The 25,054-nt window shown below is 41.5% G+C and overlaps 1 protein-coding gene across 1 annotated transcript in view; it reads left to right on the forward strand.

Annotated features, from left to right (window-relative positions):
• The window catches only part of SLC38A6 (solute carrier family 38 member 6), a 38,107-nt gene extending 20,676 nt beyond the window's left edge, over positions 1 to 17,431 (forward strand). Inside the window, exons 6-15 of the mRNA XM_086463107.1 lie at positions 3,434 to 3,516; positions 3,987 to 4,045; positions 8,337 to 8,402; positions 8,593 to 8,646; positions 10,201 to 10,280; positions 10,957 to 11,057; positions 14,905 to 15,029; positions 15,896 to 16,040; positions 16,154 to 16,248; positions 17,351 to 17,431. Of these exons, the coding sequence (XP_086319233.1) occupies positions 3,434 to 3,516; positions 3,987 to 4,045; positions 8,337 to 8,402; positions 8,593 to 8,646; positions 10,201 to 10,280; positions 10,957 to 11,057; positions 14,905 to 15,029; positions 15,896 to 16,040; positions 16,154 to 16,248; positions 17,351 to 17,431 (889 nt within the window). The remainder of the gene's footprint in view (positions 1 to 3,433; positions 3,517 to 3,986; positions 4,046 to 8,336; positions 8,403 to 8,592; positions 8,647 to 10,200; positions 10,281 to 10,956; positions 11,058 to 14,904; positions 15,030 to 15,895; positions 16,041 to 16,153; positions 16,249 to 17,350) is intronic.
• Positions 17,432 to 25,054: the final 7,623 nt, after the last annotated feature.

Genomic DNA, 25,054 nt, shown 5'->3' on the forward strand with positions numbered 1-25,054 from the left:
AGGTTCCACACGCGTGCCTACTGCTCAAAGCATTGTTCTGTCTAAAAAAAGCTGTTTATAACTTCTTTAAGGGGCCTATTCGGTAACACTCCCACCAGCTTTGTTTGTCAAGGTCCTAGCACAGATCTGGATGCGAACACTGGTGAACACGGACAGGTTGCAGCGGTTGAACTGGTCACTACAAACCATCTGGGCCATTGTCATTCTCGGTGCGCTGTCAGCACTGCCACCACCCATACTTCTTCCTTAGCTGAAGTTACAGTTTGAGGTGGGAATGGAGTTCCATTTTGCATTTAGAAAGAGCTGAAGTTGTCCGTAGGAATACTAACCACGGCTCAAGTGGTAAACTGATCGTCAACCCAGGTCTCCTCCTGTTTCTGCCTCTGTTATTGGGAGTTCTGCCGTTGAGAAATGCTTGTTTGGCACAATTTGACTCAACTATATGCCCACATCTATATTTCATATATTTTGCTGTTATCAATTGTCATGGTAGATCATCATCTTTTGTTTCTGTGTGTTTCTTTGCGGATGTTAAGAGTATTTTTTTTTTACTAACAGACTTTTAAAATCATAGAAAATCAACAAAAGTAGGTAATCAAATATCAAGCCAAAGTAGCAACTTATTTATGGAAAGGGCGTAAATATTGACTGTTTTGATTGAACTTCTTTAACTGGACCACTTGTTTCCAGATGTGGTTGCACAACGGTTCTGGTTTTGTTAAGTCATTATAGCATCTGATACGCTTTCATTCGGGTGCAGAATTTATCTTTAACTGTAGTTAGAACGTATCGAAAGTGTCAGTTAAACGGTCTGTGAAAATCTTTTGTATGCATAAACCCTCCCAAGCCGTGCATTTGGGAAAGCCATTTAAAGACTGTTTTGCGCACTGAATTATTTTTGTAGATAAAGGTTAGCAGGTGGGCGTGTGTTCGAAGGGCTCAGAGCCAGCGTGTAACACGTCTCCGTGTCTTGGTTAAAAAACCAAACCATACAGTATGAACGCTTCCTAATTGCGAGTTGAGAGGTTTCAGTCTGTCTGCATAACAAGAATTCCACATAGTTCTGATGACATGAATGTAGTTTCAAATGGGGATTGTGTTAAAAAGCTGTAATTTGTGAGCCCTCTGTTAACATTTAATGACCCTGTCAGGAGGACGTGATTGATGCAATTAAGTTGTCTTGCTTGTGTGTTATATAATTGATACGGACTGAGAGTAAGATCCTAATTCAGAACATATGAATCTCTTGTCCTGTTGCATTCAGGAATGAAATTAAAGCGATTTATAAATGTCTGCTTTTAGTTAAAACATGGGGGAGGTAGGAGGAGCATCTGCATGCCAAAGCATTTTCAGTAGAGTCAAGGATTTATGTTCCATATTTCATATTTGGAACGCTTTTATCATACAGGATTAAATTTGCAGATCAAACTGATCTTAAAAGCAATATCAAAACATTTATTCTGCCTTTGGAAAATAAGTATATTTCTATGAAGTATTTTGAGGAAAAAATGGACACATTTTTTGCTAACCAGTCAATAGTCCGCTATTCAGTCTTTTGAGATCTTTTTAAATAAAAGAATTGGTATTCCATAATTTAGCAGTTAACACAATTATTTTTTTCTCTTTCCCATCACCTCATTGCAGTTTTCCTCTCTATTTTCCCTCCCTCCCCCACAAATGTTTTTTCATTTACCATTAATTGACCAAAATTATTTTTTTCTCTGTCATGCTGAGCTTGTGAGCTGTGATGGGAACTGTGGATTTGCTGCGTGCTTAGAATCGGTAGGCTTAAAACAGAGGTCCCACGTGTACACACAGTGCAGCATTCATCATGCTTTTGCCTGCTGCTATGGTCCTGTTCCTCCTAATCTGAACATCCGCCAAACTAGAAAGAAAGAAAAAGTTTAAAAATACATGAAGGTTAAATGGTAACGGCACGAAGAATGCTGCAGCGGGGAGCTGGTACTGGCAGAGTTGCTGTTTCACTGTTGCAGTAGCAGACTTAGACTAGTAGCACATTTTTTTGGGAAGAATTATATATTTTGAGTAATTTTTAATATAGACATTGTCACTTAAGGGTTGCTTTGATTTTGATATAGTGAAGATGCCCTCAACCCTGAAGTTAATATAAATTAACCTCTGTTAATTTATATTACATATTTTTTCAAACAAGTGACACAAGTGGCTGTCCACAATGTATGACAGTAATTAATACATCTGTTAATTTTTCTGTAACACGGGTGTTGTGCTACTTGCCTTATGATAACTTGAGGTGCTGCCTGTTTATTAGGTGCTAACCATATCCTGGACTAAATAAACTTGAAGGTCAAAGGCCGAGGTGTTTATAGGTAGTAAAGTTGGAGGCTGATGTGCAAGATGTTTATCAGTACAGGATATGGTTATTACCAAGTTAGGGGGAGCCACCCTCAAGATGTTTCTGTTTCTTAACAACTTATCCATCTGTACTTTCCTCAGTTTGGAGATGAGATTTCGGTACCTGGAATAGATTTTAGATGCATTAAGACTTCATATGCCTCTACAATGCTTTTATGTCTGTATAGTTTTATGTTTAAACATTTTAGCAGATTTCATTATCACAATTCTCATACCTTTCTGTTCTTTAATTCTTATGTGCATGTGTGCAAAGAATGAGTGATCGCTTTGTGCCAAGTTAAAGATAGGAAAGTCCTCGTGGTTGCTGTTTTTTCTTATGTCACCTCTGGACAGCAAACATCACTTCAGATTAACTGAATGTTGGTTTATGTATTATTTTCTTCTATTATTTGAATGCTGTGATGATAGGTAGGGCAGAAGAGAAAGTTGGTGTGGTTAGAACACGTATCTGAATTTCCAAGCCAATGGGTTGGGTAGCTTAGCTTGCTTTTTCACTCCTCCTGGAAGTGGTAAGGAGCTAAGGTCATGTAGGAGTAATAAACTGGAAGGGAAGCTCAGCAGTGATTGGGAATTAGTGATGCTGTTTCTTCCAGTTGTGTAAATATGCACCTCGGTGTAATCCAGTTCAAGGTGTTTGTAGCGTACTATGTAAGTATTTCTGTTGGAAGTCTGTAGAGTATGAAATACCCTTGCCTTCTGAGCATCGTTTTGAATCGGGGAAGGATTTGCATGTTGTGCTGCTGAGAAATAACTTCACGCACATCAGACCCCTGATCCATGCAGACACTTGCCCGTGGAACATTGCCTGCAATGCTGGTTCGTTACGGGATGGTGCTCTGCTTCCTCGTTACCTGGGAGCTTTGTTTTCCATCCCAGCATAGAAGCTAGCAATACAAATCCATGTAAGCAGCATGTGAGACCGGAAATTATTAATTTTCTTGTCCTAGTGGTTATTTTGTCTAAGATCACAGTTTCAAAGTAGAACATATTTTTTAGGACTCTTGCGCTTTGTATCAATCATAAATAGATTTTCCGACAGGTCTTGGTACCTTGATGGGAGACTGCTGCTGCTGATTACTTCAGTCTGCATTGTTTTTCCTCTTGCACTTCTTCCGAAAATTGGTGAGTAATTAAAGGGGAGAAGTGAATATTATTCTACTTTAGTAGCAATTACGATTGAAGACTTTAAAACCTTAATGGGTTATTTATTTATTTTAACTGGCAGGGGGTTGGTGATGGTGGGGATTACTTAAGTTCTTGCAGTGTGTTCTGCCTTCCAGCCCTGCCTAGTTAACCTATTACTTGGGTTGCGGTAGTATTTTGTCTGCAATACTAAAATAAAATCTTTACAGCAGAACATTAAAGAGCTGCATTTACTTACAGCATGCCATTAGTGGTAAGCCAGTTCTAATTCTGCCCTACAAAACTACATAAATGATCTGTGACAGGCAGTTGGAATGTTGTTATTCTGAGTCCTAAGCCCCAGATACCAAGCACTGTAATAGAAAACATGCCTAAAATGTAAAGCTTTAGCTGTACATTAGGATCACTTTCCTTATAAATTCTCTTTTATTTTTACTGTTATTTTACAGGCTTTCTTGGCTACACAAGTAGTTTATCATTTTTCTTTATGGTGTACTTTGCTCTTGTGGTAAGTTAAAAATCTGCGCACAGCTTATCTATTTTTTTTCTTATTGTTCGAATGTTTTCGTAAGTCTGTTTTGAAATGAACTGTCTTCCCCTCCCCCCTGAACTTTTTATGTGAAATTAAGAGTTTTCCTGAAGTTCAGTATGTGCTTGTTTGGACAGATTACATTTGTTTTGCTGAGGCATGGAAATGTGTATGAGCTTTCAAGCATGTGAAAAGATTTAAAACAATTATATTTTGGACTGGTAAATGTAACAATATTTTTGTTTTGCTGACAGTGCAGCGAAGGGAGCTGGCACATAGACTTTTGTTTCCCTGCTAGCAGTGGAATGGAATTCTGTTTTCTTAGCTTCTAACTATTACTTACTGCAACTAGTGCAGAAGAAAATTTAATATACTCCAAATAAATTAAATTTACATGTGTAATGGAGTGACAGAGTTCAAAAAAAGGCAAAGAAAACTAGAACTTCATTAAGGCAGTTTACAAGATTCATTAATACGTCAATGACCTTATTCTTCTCTCCCACTGAAAGGAAAAGTTCTTTGAGCCATATGGGGGTTTTTGACCCTGATGTTCGCCCTCTCAAGGCCCCTGCGAGGTAGATGTTTCCAGATATCAAAAGTGAGACCTGCTAGGCAGATCTAAGAGGGAAAATGCTCCTTTAAGTTGCACTATTTTTGTTTTTACAGGGAAAAAGTATGTTAATGCATATGTGTAATATGTAGTACAACCAAGCAACTCGCACTCTGTCATCTAGGTAGAGAAACAAGAATCTTATCTGGGAGCCTGGAAAACTGTTCCCCCTCTCCCCTGTCATTCTGGCTTGCATTGACTTGCGTTTAATACCTGTTTTACAAAGGGATAAACAGAGTTGAAGGCAAGTTGAGCAAACATGCCATCCAGGAGACCAAGGCAATCCATTAGGAACTAAACCATGTGATAAAACCAAACTTCAAAGCTGTCAAAACATCTCCCTAGGGTATCCCTGGAGAATTGCAGTGTTTGTAGGACCTTGGGAAGTATTCTTCTTAAGCTGAACATTGAGGAGCAGCCACAGCCTCTCCAGAGCTAATGGAAATTCATTTGTAATATTTATAAATTACCCTAACTTTTGACCTCTCTCCTAAAATTTATCTTAAAAATGAATTTTTTTTTTTTAAAAAAAAGCACTAACTGTAATGCTGAAATAGGCCTTTGGCTGAGGATAGTTGCAAGAGTTTTAAAATGAGTTCAGCTCCTGGATTTCAATGGGAATGAAAAATGCTGTCGTAATGGGTGGGTGCATTTGAAAATGGTTTTGGGCTCAGAGAAAAGCACGTGTGTAAGCAAGGCTTGTGTGCAGACATGGCAAGCTGGGCTGATTTAAGCTAGGGTTTAGTTTTGATTCTGTCAAAAAAGTAGGAAGAAGGTACTAATGAAGGAGTGCACAGACTACTGGATTTCTTACCAAGTGGTTACATGTCTGTGCTTACTCTCAGTTGTTAAATGACAAAGCAGCAGCCACAGTAAATCTGTTTAAGGTCTAACATTTTTAAAAGCTGTTAAAGATAGTTAAAAGAAAACTAAGACTTCACAGAATATTCTCTCTGACTTCTTTAGGCACTGAAACTCAAAGGTATTAACTGTGGTCTAGTTTTCATATCTAATTGCTTTGAAGTGGGTGATATGTGCTGTTGAAATGGTGTTTTAGTTTGCACAATGTTAATTTCTGTATGGCAGATAGGTTTTAATTTGTTCCAGAAGAAAACTTTGTTAGTCATATGGAAGTAATACAATTATATTTTGCATATACAATAATTCTGTGCATTTTCAAGTGGATACCATCTGTTCAGCTTTTTGCCAGCAAGCCACAGTTTTAGGACAGCCTGCAGAAAAGATAGGTACAATAGACAGCATCTGTCTTGGTCAGTGTTGTCTGGTGAGTGCGCTGAGCAAAAGGTCTAGAGACTCTTTGTTCTCTGTGCTCTGCTGCGGGGCTTGGGCAGGTCACGTCTCTCCTCTCTGTGCTTCAGTATCTTTTGCTTTAAAGTTAATATGCTGGTTGTGCTCCTCGCTTGGGAAAAAGTGAAAACACCGAGATGAGCTCATCTGGGAGAAACCCAAATACATGTAACTATTAATTCAAAGCCAGGTTCTGTGAGGTCCTGAGCACTTCTGTTTCTGATCGTTGAATACTTCCCTGACTTGAATCCTACGTGAAAAGAAATTAAACGTGATCGTTAAACTTTTTTTTTTTTAATTGGCTCTCCTCTTGCTATATTGAATATAGGTGAGGCGTAAAGACATTTTTCTTTTTCTTTTTCTTTTTTTTTTTTTTTTGTGGAGACAGACCTATTGGTAGCTTGTTCAACAAAGGTGTTAATGATTCTTGATGGTATTTTTTTTAAATCTCTTGTTTATGTTCCCAGAACAAAATGTGATTCATATTGGGAACCTGCCATATGTAATGAATGATATTGTGCACAGAGAGCCCCTCTTTGCTGAGTGCTGTCATACTGCTGGAATGAAGGGATTATTCCTGTTTTCCCACCACAGGATATGAAAAAGCAATATCACTGCAAATATTAGAACATTTTGGGCCTCTAACTTGATTTTTTAGCAGTGTTTTTGGGGTGAGCTTAAAATAACCTGTTTCCACTGTACTCTCTCTTTAGGTTTTAGGGTTTTTTTTTCACATAAACCAAATGTTTGTCATGCTCAAAAGACAACATTTATATGAAATAGGCTTAAAGTTCCAGAAGAAGATTGTGCTGCTTGCATGACTGCTCAGCTAACTGGGTCGTGCTGCCAACTTAAAAATCTCTTCCTCTTGGGGGGGCCTCATTAGACTACAATTGGAAACCCAGACAGATTTTTTTTTTTTAAGAATTAAGCAGGTTGGTAAATGTAATTACAGATTTTCTAGTGCATTTTATTTTATCTCCTTTTATATCCATTTCAATCTGTTCTTAATCTGTATTAATTTTATTTTAGAAAGATGTTCTTCAGCTTTTTAAGTTTGGCTTGTCTTGTCCTCCCTCTGCAATGTTTATATCTGTCTTCGCTCTTTAGCATGTCCCCACCACTGCCAGGCACCCTGTCCTTCCCCCAAAGCTTGCACCCTTCTTGCACCCTTCCTCAGGTGAGGTTGCCGTTCACATTGTGCAGAGGGAGGCAGTTTAGCCAGTCAGTACGCAGGCAAGAACAGATCTCCTGGTATAAAGCAGTGCCAGTTTACTGTCAGAAGCGTGGCTGGAGGATTTCCATTGATAATCCTTTTTCACAAAGTTTGCAGACTGCTGTGGAGCAAGCTACTACCTAGTCCCGTCCCTTGAGCTGTGAGTTGTTCTTAGCCATGCAATTTAAGACGTGCGGTGTTGCCGCAACAGACCCAGCGTGCCGTGTACCTGCAGTTTCCTTTCCCCACTTTCTGTCCGGAGGTAGCATTTGTTTGCTTCTCCTGGCACGGGTGACAAGAGGGAGCATCTAGCCCTTATCCTCTGGGAAACACCACTTGGCTGCAAGCAAAAAGTAGTTTTCTGCGCCAGGAGAAGAGCTCTCTTCCATGTTATTCTTCTCATGAATCTGAGTCTTTAATTAAGTTTTTAATTATTTGCTCTAGGCTTCAAAAGAATTATAACCTCTGAAGCCAGGCAACTACAATAGGAAATTAATTAGGGTGAGGAAAGCAATGCGACTGTCACTTTAAACTAGGCTCCTGAAAAAGGAGGTAACATGTCTTATTTTAATTTCCCTTTGATTTTCAGCTCTGTTACTTGGCAGTCCCTAAACCAGCAGGGTGTAGCTAAAGCTCCAATGACATTCTGGGACAATAATTGCATTTATTGTTTTTCCTTTGCTTTCTAGTCCAAACCATATGTTTCTGCCTTTTAAGATTAGCCCTAGGCTCTGCTCTATCTCTGTTAAGGGCTTGTCTACTTAGGGAGGGAGCCTGGGGTAGCTAACACAGCAGCTCCTCTGTACGGGAGGCAGTTAGTGTGCAGCACAGGGAGAGTGAACGCGGAGCGCTGGTTGTGCTTCGGTTAATGTCAGAGCCGGTTGCAGTGCCCCACCTCCAGATAGGCACGCCATGAGGCTGCCAGCTGTGCCTGGTGAGCAGCTGTATGGAATGGCACTGACAAGCTTTTCTGTCAAGTCTCCTTCTTGTGGCCTGTCTACCAGTCAAGCCTGTTAATTCCCCGTGGGTGCAGCTCCCTGCTTTGTGTACCAACAGCCTGATGTTTAGCTACGTGTATCTGAATTTAAACTGATTTTTAGGGTATCATTCATACGTTGAATATGCTGTCTTTGCAGATTGTGATAAAAAAATGGTCAATCCCTTGTCCTCTACCTCTAAGTAGTGCCATAGAGACTTTACAGGTAAAGTGCATGCTGTTTTGAAGTTCTTCTAATTTTATTAGTAACTGTAATGCTTTTTTTACACTAACACCTTCAGAATTACTTGTAATTTAAATTCCTTCTTTTCTTAACACAGAAAGTAAAAAGTTTCATGTCTGTGGTTTGGGCTTATTCTTTCATTATGCTATTTTTTTGCATGTATGTCTTACAGGTTTCAAATTCTACTGGGGACTGTAAAGCAAAGCTCTTTCATCTTTCAAAAGAGGTAATCTCTATTAACAATATGCAAACTTAAAGGGGGTGGTGGTTTTTAAAGAATTGGGGTTTAAACTTTATCCAGGGTAAGCTGTTCTTCTGTAAAACTGGTTATGTATAGGCTGCTGAAATGTTTCTTATACCTGCTGCCAAATGTTATCCAGTCTCACTCTTTCTTTTTTATATGAAGGCTGGCTGTCCAAGTTAGCATTTATGAAAACATTTTGCAAATATGACCGGAGTACAAAGTATAACAGATGCAGCAGTGGTCAGCCTCATGATGCAGTCGGATCTAGCCAACTTAATAAATGCCCTCAGCTGGAAGTCAATGCTACTTGACTGTATGCGCACTTTTAGTTCCTGGCGAGGTAGAACTAGTTTCCTGAAACTACCTGGATCTAACCTTAGTTTTTTCTTACCTGAAGCTAATTCTTCAGGCCTAATGCAATCGTGTGCATTTCATGGGATGCCAGCTCTGGTATTTGTTAATTAACATGGCATTTAAATCATGTCACCACCCATCAAGGCTTGCAGGAGAGGAAGTGTCGTGTAGAGCTCTAGTTTCTGTGGGGTGAAGAGGAAGGGAAAAAGGGAAGAATAAATCTGGAATAGATCTGTAGCGTAGTGGAACTTAGGAGGGCCACAGTTGGTTGCATTTGTCTGAAAAAACAAAATCCATCCCCACCCTCCCATGAAAAAGAGGGGGGGAAAAAGAAGCTTTGGCAATGCAAACATGAGGCAAATGTTACCTGTAGAACAAAGAAGAAATGTTGCTTTGACCAGAAACATCTACTGTGAGAATCTGGCCTTTTGTGCCTTGAAGAATCTTGGGACCCTTCTCTACTTCTTTTTTAATTCTAACTTTATCAATAGAAATTGGCATATTTTTACCAGTACGGGCCTGACTATGTCAGCACAAAAGTGTTTGCTGTAGTTCAGCTTATTCTGCTTGGCAATTGAAGTAAGCTGTACTAGATGATTCATCTCTCTTATTACAAGTTTTTGGAATAATACACCACTAATTGTGTGGTTGCAACTTTAATTAGATAACTGTCTTAAAACTTCAGATGCCAAAGTACGTTACATTTTTCTGAATGCTGTATCCAAATTTTTGTGAAGGATAATAAGAAAATAGTGAAGTCAGGATGAAGGAATCAGTAATTTGACATGTAGCTATGGATATTAGAATTTAGAAAACCTCTTAGAAAATTTCATGAACGATACACTGACTGGGGCAAATCCTACTCCTTTTACATAAGTACTTGGCCTCAATATAGCTAAAAAATAATTGTTCAGTTATGGGCGTATGGACAGCGTGACCTCTCCTGATCATGAAACAGTAAGCTGGCACCACCACTTGAAGAAATCCTGGTTGAAAAGTTCCATTTTTTTGTAGAATGATTCAGAGACGCCATTCTGTGTTGTGGAGATGTATCTCAAAGCATTAATGTGGAAAGATTGCCACTGACTTCCAACACTTGAACTGAATTCTGCATTCATGCAGATATTTTTCCAACCGTCTGTAATACCAACCAACCTACAAAATGTTTTTCTTCTATTTTAGAGTGCTTATGCAATACCAACTATGGCCTTCTCTTTTCTCTGCCATACCTCAGTCTTACCCATCTATTGTGAGCTCCAAAGGTAAGGTATGAAAACACATGCGTTATTAGGAGATAATGATAGTATTTCTATAAAACTTTCCCTAAATTAATCTTGAATAATTTTTGTTTTCAAGTCAGTGACATCAAAAAATGCAAACCAAGTAGCTTTCATTTCTTTGGGACATGTACAGTTTTAGTCTGTACTGGCTTTTCCTCTCTTACAGGAGAGAAAAGTAGCAAATATGGTTCCATCATCAATGTCAGTACATTGTCCTCGCCTGGACAATCTGGAGAAAAAAGATCATTTGCTAAGGTACTTACTAGTTAATTTTTGTTGCTGTAACTGAATCTGCATTTGGCCACATCTGATTCAGTGGTTTTTTTGACCCAGATTCTGTTCCTGGCTCTGAATATATATCGTCCTGTATAAATCAAAATTTTTATTTCAAAGATACTCTGGTATGTCTGAATTCCTACAAGATGGGGACAATGTTATTTGTCTGCATGAAAAGTGCCCTTTAATTACCAGATTAAAAATAATTTTAAAACCCCTAAATATTACTGACAGCACAGACCTCAGCAAATACTTTGTGGCCATAAATTAAGACAACGCTTTCTTATGAAAGACAAGCTGCTATGTAGATTGCATTGTGTTTTAATAATCCACAGTACAGATTAAGCAACACTAATTTTCTGGGTTTTTTTTTGCGTTTTAGTCCATCGAAAAGTAGAATGCAGAATGTAACTGTCACAGGAATTGGTCTGAGTTTCCTAATTTACTTTATGTCTGCTCTGTTTGGGTACCTGACGTTTTATGGTAAGTATATTCTTCAAGTATTCTTTAGAACGAAGGCTAATAACAAATGATGAATGCGTTCTGTCTGAGTGCTTCTGGCTTGTGTGTGCATTGACACACTTGAATCCTCAGAAATATTGTTCCTCTGAAGACTTAAGAATGTGCCTAATGCTGCAAAATATAGCAGTATCATTGACTTCTCAACGTGTAATGTAGCTACGCTGTGCAGGGTTTGTGCCCTAAAATGCCATACGGACAAAGTACTGGTCCCTAACCTGTAGCTGATGGTCTGTTGGTGTTCTCTAATGCTATGTAATTGGGCTGCGGGTTGCCTCTCTATGTAGGCCTGTATGATATTATCACTTAAAAGCTGGGAACGGATTTATCATAGTCTGTGAGAAATTTTGAGATCTGTTAATAGTCATGATTGGCCAACAAGTTTGACAGGTCTGTTCTAAGGCTGTATCTTCTAGCAACATTTGCCACTTACGAACCCTGTGATATCCCAGCGTGTTTGTAGGTCTCAAAGGAGCACTGAGGCCATTGCCTTTTATGAGGGGAATTTGACCCACAGCAAGCTAGCCCTAATGTTAGGTAGGCATGAAGGTTTGCAGCGTGGCTTCCCTGTCCAATACAGCTTGGGTACAAAGCATGTATGGCTTCTTTGTTGTGTTTTTGTATTTTTACAAATTAGTTGGAACTAACACTAGCTATTTCACTGGAAATCCGCTGGAAGTGGGGAAAAAAAAATTTGCCATGAATCATGCAAGTTAGGAAAGCTTTATTTTAAAGGGTTGAATGAAGTGACTTTTTGATGATACCTTTGTTTATGTGTAATGTAAAGAAAAACTGGAGGACTCCAGAAAATAATGGACAAGGAACATAAGAAAATCAGAAGGTCTGAATTGGAGGAAGCGCCCATCTAGTTTTGTGTCTTGACTTCAGTGAAGGGCAATGGCAAAAGACTAGGGAAGGATTTAAAAATTTTAAAGGGTGAGCTTCGAGTTGGGCTTCCTAGCACATGCTTCTGGTCTTCTGTGATTTGTGTTGCATGCAGTTCCTGAGCCAGAGGTGGTTTGATACAGGAACTGAATGAAGAAATGCACATTTGCCAACATAGTGCATGATGAAGTAAATACACGTTTTTGTTTACCAAACAGAAATGTGGGTGGGGTATGACACTTGCCCTACACCTCTACAAACATCTTTCATTTTCATTTGCTGTAGCACCAGTTTGGTAACTCTGCATTTGGACTTTTGAATGCTTCTGGGTGCCGTTTTTTAGTTGAGTTTAAGCATAGATGGCTTCATCTCTCTGGTATTCTTGCGTTTCCAAAGTACACAGAGAGGTGTCACAACTCTTATCTACATAGTGGCCTTTTCTTAAAGGTCCATCATAACCTTGGCAGAAGTAGGTGAGTGTCTATTTCATGCAGCAGTTTCAGTATCCTGTCATATAATGTCACCGTGGGGTGCCTTTTCTAAGAAATGCCATTCGGCTCTGTGTATCCTGCTGTAAATTCGTGTTACGGTGTGTGGTGCTCCCCTGGCACGCATTGTGAGAGTGAATCGCCTCTACTTGGTGATCCGTCTTCTGGAGTAGTTTCGCACAAATGCCATCGCAGAAATGCGTCACAGTCGCCTGTGACAGTTCTTCTAATGTCTTCTGAAAACTCACCCTTTTTCTGAGATGATCACATGCTAACCTGTGTTGATTGGAATGAATAAAAAGTCTTACAAGGGACAGTAAGGCAGTAAGACAAAAGTGGTTTTATTAGGATTTCCCCTCCTTTCAGAGTGTTTTACATTTCTTGATTGTGGGGTTGAGAGCGTCTGACAAAGCACCAAGAGTATTGGCTTTCAGCAGCTAATAATTCCAGGTTTCTAGGGGATTTTGCACCTTTTTTTCCCCAAGTATAAGTGTACGTCTGACCATAACTGTCTGAAAATCTTCCCTTGACACTTAGAATCCTTTGAAAAATTATATGGGGAGTCTTGAAACCCCTGATAGCACATAGACCACGATGACTGTTTCCTGACTGTCTCCGTGTGTTTTGTAGGAAAACAGAGTTTTGAGTGCCACTCTGCGAGTGTGAGATTCAGCAGGCAGTGCGGGATAACCATCTGTCTCCAGTTGAGATTGCAACAAGATGTAAAAAAGGAAAAAGATGGGGGGGGTGTGGGGGGAGAAAAACGGCAGTAATCCAGAAACCATCTCAGTTCCCGTTCCCTTCACTCTCGTGATTTCTTTGGGACAAGACCTGCTCTTGACTCTGTAGTCTTTTAGTCTGTTTCACTGGAAACGTTTCTGGTTTTCTGCAAGCCTGATTTCTTTTAGTAACTCTTACAACTCAAGAACCTAAAATGCTGGAACCTGTAGTGGATGTCTGTAAGAGATTTTGTGTTTTCTCCCCCTTGCCAGCTTCGTCCCCTTTTTCACTTTTTGGTTGTCTTGTTTCATTAACTTATTTCTTTAAATAGAGAGAATCTGTTCCCTGTTCCTAAAGCACCACTCTGAGAAAATGTGAAACGTTTTGTTGTAAATTGAAAACAAAAAAAAATTTAAAAAAGAGTCCCCTCTTTGAAAGGAGACATGCTTCATTTCTCTGTGGTTCACATGGTTATTCTCTTTTCTGTGAATTTGAAACTTCGTACGGTGACTGGACTTTTGTGGAAATTTTGGTCCATTCTGAAGTCCAAAAAAGCATAGAGTCAAGGTACACTAAAAAAACCAAACAAACAAAACCAACCAAACAAACAAAAACCCAACACCAAAAAAACCCCAAAACAGTCGGGGTAGCAGACCACTTTCAGGGCTCTGACTTTTGCTGTTAATTTGTGAAAAATTTCACCTTAAAGGCTCAAAAGTCAAAGGTGAAGGATTCATCACTTTTTGCCCCATTTCTGCCTTGACTAGTATGAAAGTAACGCTTCGGATGGTGAGCCCGTGGTGTACAGCACTCTGGTAACTCCACAGTGGAGCCGGTTTTGCGAAGCTGCATGCGCCTGGGGTGGGTAGCAGAGGAGGTTCTTACTGCTGCAGCAAACAGAGCCATCACTTGAAGGTGTTTGGCCTGGTGCGTTGCCAGTGCAGTCCCCTGGTATCCTCTGGGTGCTGTAAGAATCCAAACTGACAGCCTTCAGGTGTCCTTGCGTTGCATTTGTCCACTCATTTGGCACAGGGAAAAATCAGTCTCAATTGTCAATAGTTTGGTGTGTTTGGGTTTTTTTTTTTGTGTGTAAATAAGAAATGTCTTTTAGAAGTGTAACTGATGCCGGTTATCCTTCTGCATGTCAGTCCAGCAATATATTGCTAACTACAGCCAGTACAAGCCCATAAAGTAGCATAGTTTTGAACATTTCTTTTTCCCTTTAGATTAGAATTGCAGCTTTTGTTTTGAATCATGGAGTTCTGCGTTTCTGCATAATGTTTCTTTGGGGAAAAAAAAAAGGGAAACACAATTCAGCCAATTTAGCAAAATTAATTTATTTCTGGCTTCTAGTTCAGCCAAAAGAATCTAGCGCTGACTGCTTCAGACACAAGAAATAAGTGTTATGGTACACTTGGCTTCGTGTCACATCATCTTTCTTTTTAGTGCTTTCTCCTTCATATTTGTATCTTCTCTTTAGGTGGCTTTGGCTTCAGCAGAGGCTCTGCAGAGACTTGCCTGCTGAAGTTTTTTGTAGTTTTCTCGAGGTTATGTACCGTAGTGTGTCAGTAATGCCACAGTGATGCCTGTCTGCAACCCCCCTCCGCTCCACATTGGTCACAAGCAAACTAATCGCGTTGATTGTAAGCTTAATACGCGTTGCTCGTTATCGTAGTTCTCAAATGATTAACAACGCAATTGATTTGTCTTATTTACAGACAAAGTGGACTCTGAATTGCTGCAAGGCTACAGCAGGTACCTGCCCCATGATACTGCCATCATGACTGTTAAAGTAGCCATACTGTGTGCTGTGCTTTTGACAGTCCCTCTAATCCATTTCCCAGTAAGTACTCCTAACGTTTCGAAGCTGGCATAAGCAGTGGTCATGCTAATGCTTTGCAGACTGCAGTACTTCAGTCACATCTAGTCTTGTGTATCTTATTCACTTGTCAAGTGATTGATCAAAGACCACATATTTGCATGTGTTCCATGAGAGCTCCAAAATAACAACTAACCACTAAGCTAATTTGTGCTCTTGAGAGAGATTTCAGATTAAAACTAGCCCACAGCATTGTTTTTAATTTAGAGAATTCAGAACTTCTAAAGTTTATTTAGTTTGATTTTAGTTTGTTTTTTTTTTTTTTCCTCTTAAATTGAGTTTTGCTGACTTGGTTTTTCCTTTCTGCGTGCACGCACTCACAAACACACTTATACTTGAAAACTCGATTTAATTGTAAATTAAAAACATGTATTGACCTATTTCACCAAAAAACCCTACTTTAATTTATCAATACTATGGTGGGACTGAAAATTCACTCAGTTAGGAGCAAAAAATTCTGTGCATGCAAAACTATGTGTATAGAAGTAGTGTGTAGATTACGTATCAGTTGGGAACATGCTGGCATTTGCTACCAAGCATGCTCAAAGGGACAAAGCATTATCCCCCAGACCTTCTTTTGTCCCTGCAAAAAAAGGAGTAATCCCTTAAGACTAATGGCCGTGTGATAAATACTGCTTTAGTACTGAAGTGAACTCTGTGCCTCGGAAAGACGAAACATGTAACTATTACTAAATTTTTCTGCATTTTGATTTTTAGAATGTTCTTTCACATCTGGAATGATGTAATTCTTAAGTTTATGAAACTGAGAGAATATTAAAATATCTGTATATGTACATATTTACCCATGCAATGTTTCTCTTCACGTGTAGGCAAGGAAAGCTGTATTGATGGTATTCTTCTCTAGTCTTCCTGTGTCGTGGATTTGCCATATCCTTGTCACTTTAACACTGAATACAGTTGTTGTATTGTTTGCAATGTACGTGCCAGACATTAAAAATGTATTTGGAGTAGTCGGTAAGTTTTTGTGGTTGTTGTTTTGGTTTTTAACTTCAAAAAATTCAGTATTATCATAAGCTAATATACCTCCATCTTGCTCTAAGTAAAATCTTACTTTCTGTTTTTTGAAGGTTCAACCACATCAACATGTTTGCTTTTTGTGTATCCTGGACTATTTTATCTTAAACTTAGCAGAGAGGACTTTTTATCACCACAGAAACTTGGGGTATGCTTTTTTTTCATGTGTGATAATTCTACTTAAACCGGCTCGGTTTAGATGCGTCTTAATACACTGTAGAGTACATAAGCCAAAGGGCAAAGTTCTTGTTTTTGTTGCAGCACACAAAATCTGTATTTTCTTTTATCCTTCGTGATAGCTCTAGTCTTTCTGAAACTCTTTCTTCGCAAGAGATTTTTGACTAGCAGTACGTCCACATGCTGGACCATTGATCTGAATACATGCTTTTCCCTATAGTTTTCAGATGTTGACTTTTAATCCAATTTCTCCTCAGTTTTTATGTATTACTCTGATTTCATCTGGGCAGCTGGGACAAAGCCAAACTGCATTTAAGTGAAACAGTGTTTATGCTGTTTTCTATGTCAGCCTTCTCAAAACCATGGTTTTGGTTTTTTGGTTTTTTTTTTACTCTTCCTTCCTCCCGCCCCATGGTTTCTCTTCGGTGTAGTACACGAAGTTCTAGCTGGAATTTGTGCAGCAGCCTGCTTTTTGCTGCACTGTAATGGTTGTCTTTGTTTTATCTACTGCTCAGCAGAACAACTTCATGACAGTGGCTAAAATGCTGACAAACTGTTCATACGTAGTCCCTCTGCCTTTCTTACGATTCCTCGCGCTGCTCTTTTGTGACAACGCAGAGAATCTGAAAGAAGATCCAACAATGATGCTCTCTGACTGTGTAAAGTCTTGACTACCACAGATTTGGGGCCTTGTTACAAATCAGCAAGCTCCTGTCTCTTGAACTGTAGTTTTATTATCATCTGGCTATTCAAAAATGTCAAGAATCCCTTGTAACTTATATTTGGAGTAAAATACAAATTCACTTTCTTAATTCGTTCAGAGTTGTAAAGGGCAAATTATTTTTTTTTTTTTCCAATTCCTGATGAAACTATCCCAGAGCAGGCTTAGTTTAGTTTCCTCCTAAGCAGATACTTTGTGTTTGAAGACTGACTAATTTGAAACTTTAAAGATTGTTTTAAGAGACACTATTTAAACCTGTCCTTACAGGTTTTTTCATCATTAGTTATAAGCCTTAGAACTGTAAAATACTTCCTTCAGTAAAACATTAACTTTTGCTTCTCTTTCTTCACAGGCATGTGCACTGGTTATTTTTGGCATTTGCGTTGGCCTTCTCAGTTTAGTTCTAATAATTTTCAATTGGGTTGATCAGTAACAGCCTATTGTCACTGTCCGAGCTGAGCTTCAGGAGGACAGCGAGAACCAGAGACATGTCAAAACTACTGAAATGGATGCTGGACATCCTGAAGAAAACACTGACCAAAGCTGCCTGTGGAAGAAACAACGTTCTTTTTCACTGCGTTAGTGATGTTCCTTCTTCAATCCTGAGTCACCCTCTTCGGCTACTGGACAATTAGTCTCTGCCATTCTAAAAAACTAGTTTTTAATGATGTCATCGTGACCGGTAAAAAGGTCTCTTGAGAAATTCTGCAGTGCAAAAATGGTTTAGTGCACGTGGTGAACGAAAGCAGAACCTTGAAATGACTTCTCTTTTAAGGACAATGAGATGGGTAGATACTCCATCAGTCGTCATGTGCATATCGTGATGTGTGCGTTCAGCATAATGCACACGTTATCCTGAACCATGAAAGACTTCTGTTGATTGAATAATTTCCAAAATTTCAGCCAGTTCATATTAAAACCTTCCTGATTCCAAATGTTTACCCTCCTTTATCCTAACATGGATCCAGAACCCAGCTGCCTTAGTCCAGTTTAATGGGCACCTCATGATAATATTTGTTGATTGTTTTTTTGGACACAGTTTTTATACCTCCGTGTACTTGAATCATACTGAAGTAATTTTTAAATGAGAAGGCTTTGCCCATCCGGCATAACAGCTTTTGGTAGCATTAGGAAGTATTTCCATTTTGCAGTTAATAGTAGACATTTTTCAATTAATACCCGCTTTTGAACATTACTCAATGTGCCTCAGTATTCCTGCCAGTGAAAGGCTTTTTTCTCTCTTATTCCCATTTTTACAAGTGTTTCATATTTGAAATGGAGTGTTTTTGTATTTTATGTACTGTTGTGTGTCAGAGAAGGCTTGGGCTTGAAAGGTGAAATTCTGCCTCTGTTGAAGACAAAGGAAATGTTACATTTATGGAACCCTAATTTCACCTCTGATCTCTATAACTTCCGTGTACCCTTTTGTCATTCCTTTTCCTTTGTTGCCTAAACGAAATGTGAATGCAGTTTTCAACACCAACTGGGCTCTGTTAAATACGGTATGGAGTGCCCACCACAAAAGCTCCTCGTACTAGTAGAAGGCAAGCAGTGGCTGATACCATGGTAAGGTTTTTAAAATTTGTTTCTATCAGATGGGATCTCGTGTCTTTAAAATAGCCTACTCTCTTCAGAGACTTTATGCCCTAAGGAAGCTAAGCCTGCACAGAAATGGCTTGTGTACAGTTAAGAAATTAGACCTCAGCCTCAAATGGCAAGATTTAGAGAGTGGGAAAGTTCTTCATTATTTCCAGATGCAATATTTCTTTTAATTTAGCTTAGCACTCTTACATGTGAAGTGGAATAAGACAGAAGTGAATCATAGCGAAGTAATACATTTATGTAATATGAAAGCAGCTAGTGAGTGACACTGAAATAAATTTTTCGGTGGCACAGTTAGCAAATCAGCTGACGATGGCCAGAAAGTCCTGCTGAGGCAGTTCTGTTCGTGTGTTGACTGATGTTTTCTCAGTTGGGGTAGGGGAGATGCCTCAACCTGGCGTAACCCTGAGTGAATGGGCTTGATCCTCACCTGTCTAATAGGGAGGAACAGCAAACAGCAGAGTTGGAATCACCACCTCAGTTCCTGAGCTGACAAACTGGGATTTCTCAGATCACTCGGCTCTCTCAGGATCCATAAGGTACTTTCCATTTTTGATAGCTGGCCTGAAGGCACCCAGGTGGTGCAGCTTGGTGTTGCTTCAGGAATCCTTTTTGCCTGGGGAATATTCTTCTATTTATGAATTTAATATAGTAGTAGACATGTGCGGTGAGGCCCGGAACGAACTCAGAAATTTTGGTAGGATCCCAAAGAAAAGGATCCCTGGAAAAGACTGCAGTTATTTTTAGAATTATTTATATTATATATAAATATATTTAGAATATTATTTTAGAATAAAGTCTCTAGCACAGGTTTCGTGACACAAGGTGAGCCATCGGATGGTCTGTCAGTACCAGAAACAGTCTGTCCACCCTTGCCCAGAAGTTCACAACTACGTCTGTGGCACTGGCCGTGGCTCCTGGTCAGCGTGTTTCACGAGCACAAACCCAACGTGACCGCGAGATGTGACACGTTACCTGCCAAAAAAACCCCAAACTGAGCGAGCTCACCTAGGGGACAAGACGAGTGAGGGGGTTGGTAGGAGCGGGACTGCCTTTTTGGGCAGCAGCAGCTGTTAGATCAGCGCGTTTTTCTCATGAAACCTCACGCTTTGCCCAGCAGTTTTGCTTCAGCAGGTTAAAGCGGGCGTGTGCGCGTAGGGGATGCCTCTACCTTGAGGGATCCCCGGCCTCCTTTTGATCGAGGGGTCGCTCAGACTTTCTCAGCATTGTGTGTGTTTATGGTTGAGAAATACGTATTAGAAATTTTATGGAAATTGTTTCTCATTCATCGTACGCTCTTGTAGCAGGTTATTGAGTAATGCTCGTAATCACTGCAGTCGCTGTGTTTTAAACTCTAACCAGCAAGACTCGGGTTATCTGCGAAGGTGCAGGAAGCGGGCAAAGCTTTGCCAAGCTCTTGCTCTTTCCTCCTCCCCCTGAGAAAGCCGAGCCTTGCCCTGCACTGCAATGCTCTGTTCGTACACAGGCAGTTGGGTTTGTGTGCGTCATCTTAAAAAATGTGACTGAGAAAATACCTGAAACACAGTGTTAATTTCACAGTCGGTTCCTGTAATGCTACAGAAATCACTGCGTTATTTGGTTTAATTCCTGAGCATTATCTGAACTAGCCTGGCTATTAACTAACTAGCCTAATGGGTAGGCTTTGGAATGATGAATACCAGTGAAGTTAATACTCGGTGGGGATGAAGGGAAGCAATTCGCAGCTCTGCTGGAGGGAGCTCTATTATTACCTTTTGGCTGCGGTGCAGAAAGGGTAGCAGCACAGGGGGTTACAGAACGTGTGTTATCTTTCATCTGAAAAAAACTGTATCTTGAATTTTCTATGATATGCAAAATACATAGAGAGGGAGAGAGGCAGAAAGAGAAAGATCTTCTATTTCCAAATTTAGAGAAAGGTATGAGTGTTTTCCACGACGAATAAGCAGAGTAAGGGCACTGCTTTTATCCGTTGCATCTCCCACAGACTGTTCTCTTTGTTGTGTCTGTGTAAGGGTTTCACTAGTGTGAATTTTTTGAGCAAAACAAGCCTCCAATCTGGAACTCTCTGCTCACTCCCATGTTGCTAAATACTTTTTTTTTTCTTTATTCTTGTGTACAGATTTTTTTTTTCCCCCCGAACTTCCAGATTTATAAATTTCAGTGGTTCTGCTTTATTACTCGCTGTTAGCATTTTCCAACCTTCTTTTCTGAAGACTTGACAGGAATGGATGAAGGGGCCCGCAGCACTTGGAAAGGGTGCCTTTCCCCAGCTGAACAAGAACAACAATGTAAGAGATGGAAATTAATTGGTTGCCTTTGATTTGTTTTCTTGTTTTCTCTCTTTCTCCTATTTCCATTCCTTGTTCATTTGAAGGCTGCTCAAATTTCAGACGGACTGTGGTAAGCTGGGTGTGGAGAGTGTCTGTTGTAAACAGCATTGTAGGAGCTAGTGCTGCGAAACCAAAGCGCTCTAAACCTGCCTTTGTATTGGGGGAATGCTCGTGGTTTAGTCCCGTGTTTCTGAGCAGTTTGTATCTTAATCTATTGATTTTCATGGCAGTAAACTTGTTCAAAATTCTCTCTTGTGTCCCTGTATAGTGAAAATGGAGACACTGAAACTGTTGTATCCTCTCTCTGTCCCTCGTTCCACCTTCCCCTTTGCTTCAGTTTTGCATTAATAGTGGTTACCTGGCACTGAACGGAACAGGCCGTTAGCTGAACAGGTCTGAGACCTTTTGGTGTGCCCGTCTTGTCTGTTCTTGTAAGAATTTGTCTTTTTGAAACATGGAGACATCTGAATTTTGTAACATGGGAAGACTGTGCTTAAGTCATTTATGTCACGTGTAGTGTACTCGAGGTGCCGTATTTCCTACCCTTGCAGTCCCCCTGATGAGGCTGAAGACACGATGGTCCATGGGATCCGTCTGACAGCTGCTAGGGCACATGTCGCAGCCTTGAGCAGCTCGTAAGCGCATTGTTTGCCTGAGGGAGAATGTGGGCTTGTACTTTGTTACAGTATGTTTCATGCTGCGCAAAGCCCCGTTTTGGTACGGATCTGGAGCTCGGTGCTCCCGCGGCTGAAGCCCGTGGAGGCCGCAGGGATGCAGGGCAGCCGTCAGTCCACGCCTGCCTGTTTTGAGGCTCCGTGGGCGTCTCCTTTGGACAGAAGTGGAGAGGGTTATGGACCTATGTGGGTATTTCATCTGGCCCGGTATGGCCAGTCTCATTTCAAATAAATTCCTGAAATTAATTTTGAGAATTATTCATGAAGAGTATGACACACTTGCATTAGCATCAGCATGACCTGGGATAGGTGAGGACAGAAGCGTGCCTGTTCTTCAGAAGTATCAGCGATGGCCCCGTTTCGCGGAGCCGTACCTCGCCAGTGGGCCAGCTCTGAGCCCTTGCTGAGCCAGAGGGAGGTTCGGAATTCGGAGTCCTGCCAGTTCAGCAGCGTGGGGTCTTCCTGTGGCTTACACTGACATTTCTACAAAAACCAGAGAGAGACGGACATACTTACCGGTGCATTGCTACGAATACTTGAAGACTGATCAACTTGTTTCCAAATGTCCCTACTTAAGGAAATGAAAATTAACATCCTTATCTCTGCAGTGGGCATCCCAATGTGCTCTCTGGTTAAAGACTGAAATGCAGATCAGCCCAGGAGCTGGAGTTACATGGATTGTTGTAGAATTCCTTTCCCAATTAGATTTAACTTAACTTTGCCTGAAATTGTTGTTTTACAGATGACTTTCATGTTGAAAGTATTCATTCTAGTTGCTCTGCCTGCTGAAAAACCTTTGGATGTGTTTACTGCTACTTCCTAATGACTGCCACTGGGAGAAAATTTTCAGTATTACAGAAGTGCTGCCTAATTTCTGCAGTTTGTGGTGGTGTTTTTAGTATTTGTGTTTCAGTAGTGACCATCCAGACGTGCTTCATGTAGGACTGGAATTCTTAAAAGAAATTAATAATTATCTGTATGTAAAAAATTGCCTAGCTCATGTCAAACCTGAATGTTGTACAACAAATTTCCTGTCTTGAGTTCTCCCTCCTCCAGATTGCCTATGGAACAGCTGGGTCATGTTCCAAAAAACCCAGAAAATAAAGACCAGTACTTGTGTAACTCGTGCGATTGTCACTCTGCTTTGTGCATAAGGTGCTGCTCAGTGAGGTAACCGAGCGTAGTCCTGCAGTTGGTCCCCTGGCGTGCAGTGGTGACGCTGCAGGAGCATCGCTTCCACTCAGGAAGGGTGGTGTTCTTAAAAATCGTTCCTGGTTTAGCGCTGGTAGCGTATTTGTGCACTTACATGCGTTCTCTTTCATCTCCATAGTTCTGTGTGATCTCTGCTCTGCTCTGCAGGCGATGTCTTGCAGCACCCAGCTTGAAATGGATGTGAGACGTGGTGTGAGAAGGTGCTACTAATTGCTCCCCCTGGACCTGCCAGCTCTCAGTGCTTGAGTCCAGTCTTTGAACTCTGCTCTCAAAAATGTAAAGGATGCAGGAAATACCTTGTCCGGCAAGAATTGCGTTAGACATCCTCAGAGGTGCTGGTTCCATCGAGAGCAAACCTGCCTCTCTGCGCGGTTCTGCTCCCCGCTATGCAACAGGCAGCAGGAGAGATCTTGGGCGCCGTGGCCGCCCGGTCCAGCACCGCCTCCGGGCTGCGGGCAGTGGGCGCCCGGCTGGCCTGGCACCGCAAAGCGGGCTGAAAAACTGCTCGTGGAAAGTCCTTTGGGAGGGGGTGCCTTGTGCAGAAGGTGAGGGTCAGCCAGGGGAGGCAGAGCATTTCGTTCCTGGGGTGCTGGCAGAGGGATGGTGACTGCCCTGGGGGGGCTGTGGAGCAGGGACGTGCTTTTGGGCTGTAAATGGGGGTGCTTTCTGCTAGCCGTGCCTGACAGCCCTGAGCACAGCTCCGAGTGCTTTGCGAGGTCTGAGGGAGTCCTGAATAGAAGCAACAAATGGAAAAACCTCATTGTGCTGCTGGCCCTGTTCCAGAGCTGTGTGAACGCTCACACACGTGGAGATCAACATCAGCAAATTTGCGTTTGCTTAATAGCATTTGCCCCAACCAGAACCAGTACCTAACAGCACAAACCCCAACCAGGACCAGTACCTGACAGCACAAACCCCAGCTCTTCCGAGTGCGATGCAGTCTGGCCCTGCACCCCACCAGCGGCTTGTACCCGGTTTTGTTGCCGAGTGAGTCCTGTCTGTGCTCGGCATTTCTCTGGCCTCCAGGATCACCGCTCGCGTGTTGGTGGTTTGCACAGCAGCCGCGCTATGCCGGGCAGCTCTCCGCACCTGGTTTAAATTTAAAACTCGTTTGCACATGATGTCACACTTTTATTGTCAGCTCGGCGAAGGTCAAGACAGTTCGTTTTGGGAAGGTTTGCATTGTTGAGCCTTTACAGTGCTGCCATTAATGCCTTCACCATCTGACTTACATTTCAGTTTTCTGGCATGATGTAATCGAAGGCACTAGATTTATACGACGATCGGGGAGGCTGGAGGGGCGGCTAAACAGCCCGGGTTGCAGAACTACTTTTCTGAAGACCAAGGGTGGAAATTACTGCTCCACGCATCGTGTAGCAAATCAGGGATCTGGCCAGAGGAGCGTTAAGGAGCCCTGGAAGCTCAGGGTGGTTGTTGCAGGGTGTTGCGTTTCAGGAGCTTGGTCCCACTGCTCCATCGACCAGAGTGGGACGCCGCTCCGGGGAGCTTGGTCTCTCCACCCTCCCAGTTAGCTCCACTTGATGACGGGATTTACACGCAGGGATGGAGAAAAGATTTGGGTTGTGGTTATGATGGCACAGAACCCTCAGGGCTGGAGTCGAGGGCCATGAAAACCCCAGGCCTTATATTCTCGCCTCCTCCAGTCATGCTCTGCATTCCATTTCGTGCGTGGCTCCAGAAGCGGGGCTGTAGCGTAGCGTTTCCCCAGCTGGGTTTGTGCAGCTCTTGGCTGTGCATCTCCTGTAGGAAGGGTTTAAGTAGCCTGTGTGTTTTGTAGCTGCTTACGGGTCTGGCACTGGGGGTAGCTCGTGGGATGCACGTTTAGATTTTGCTTTGGGATTTTGGCGAACAACTTCCATCCCTGTTAAAGGGAGAAATGAGTGAATGCATGCCTTTTGTTGTCTACAACCCACTTCTCTCTCCAAATACACAAATCGGTATTTGATCCTTCAGGCCGAAGCTTTGAAGAGCCTGAGCAGTGAGGCAGAGTCGCCTTCGTGCTGGTGGGTACCAGATGTGCAGGCAGAGACAGTCTGGGCAGAAGCTGTGCCAAGGGGCTGCCTGTTAACCCGTGTGCCTGTGGCATTGGGGCAAACTTCTGAAATAACACCGGCATTCTCCTCCTCTTGGTCTGTTTTCATTGCCATTGTGCAGTCAAAGGAGGGCTCCTCACCCCTGAGCTTTGAGTAGGTGTGCAGGGGAATTTCCGCTATTGCT

This window comes from Leptosomus discolor, chromosome 3, assembly GCF_034619465.1.
Source record: "Leptosomus discolor isolate bLepDis1 chromosome 3, bLepDis1.hap2, whole genome shotgun sequence".
Taxonomy (NCBI): Eukaryota; Metazoa; Chordata; class Aves; order Leptosomiformes; family Leptosomidae; genus Leptosomus; species Leptosomus discolor.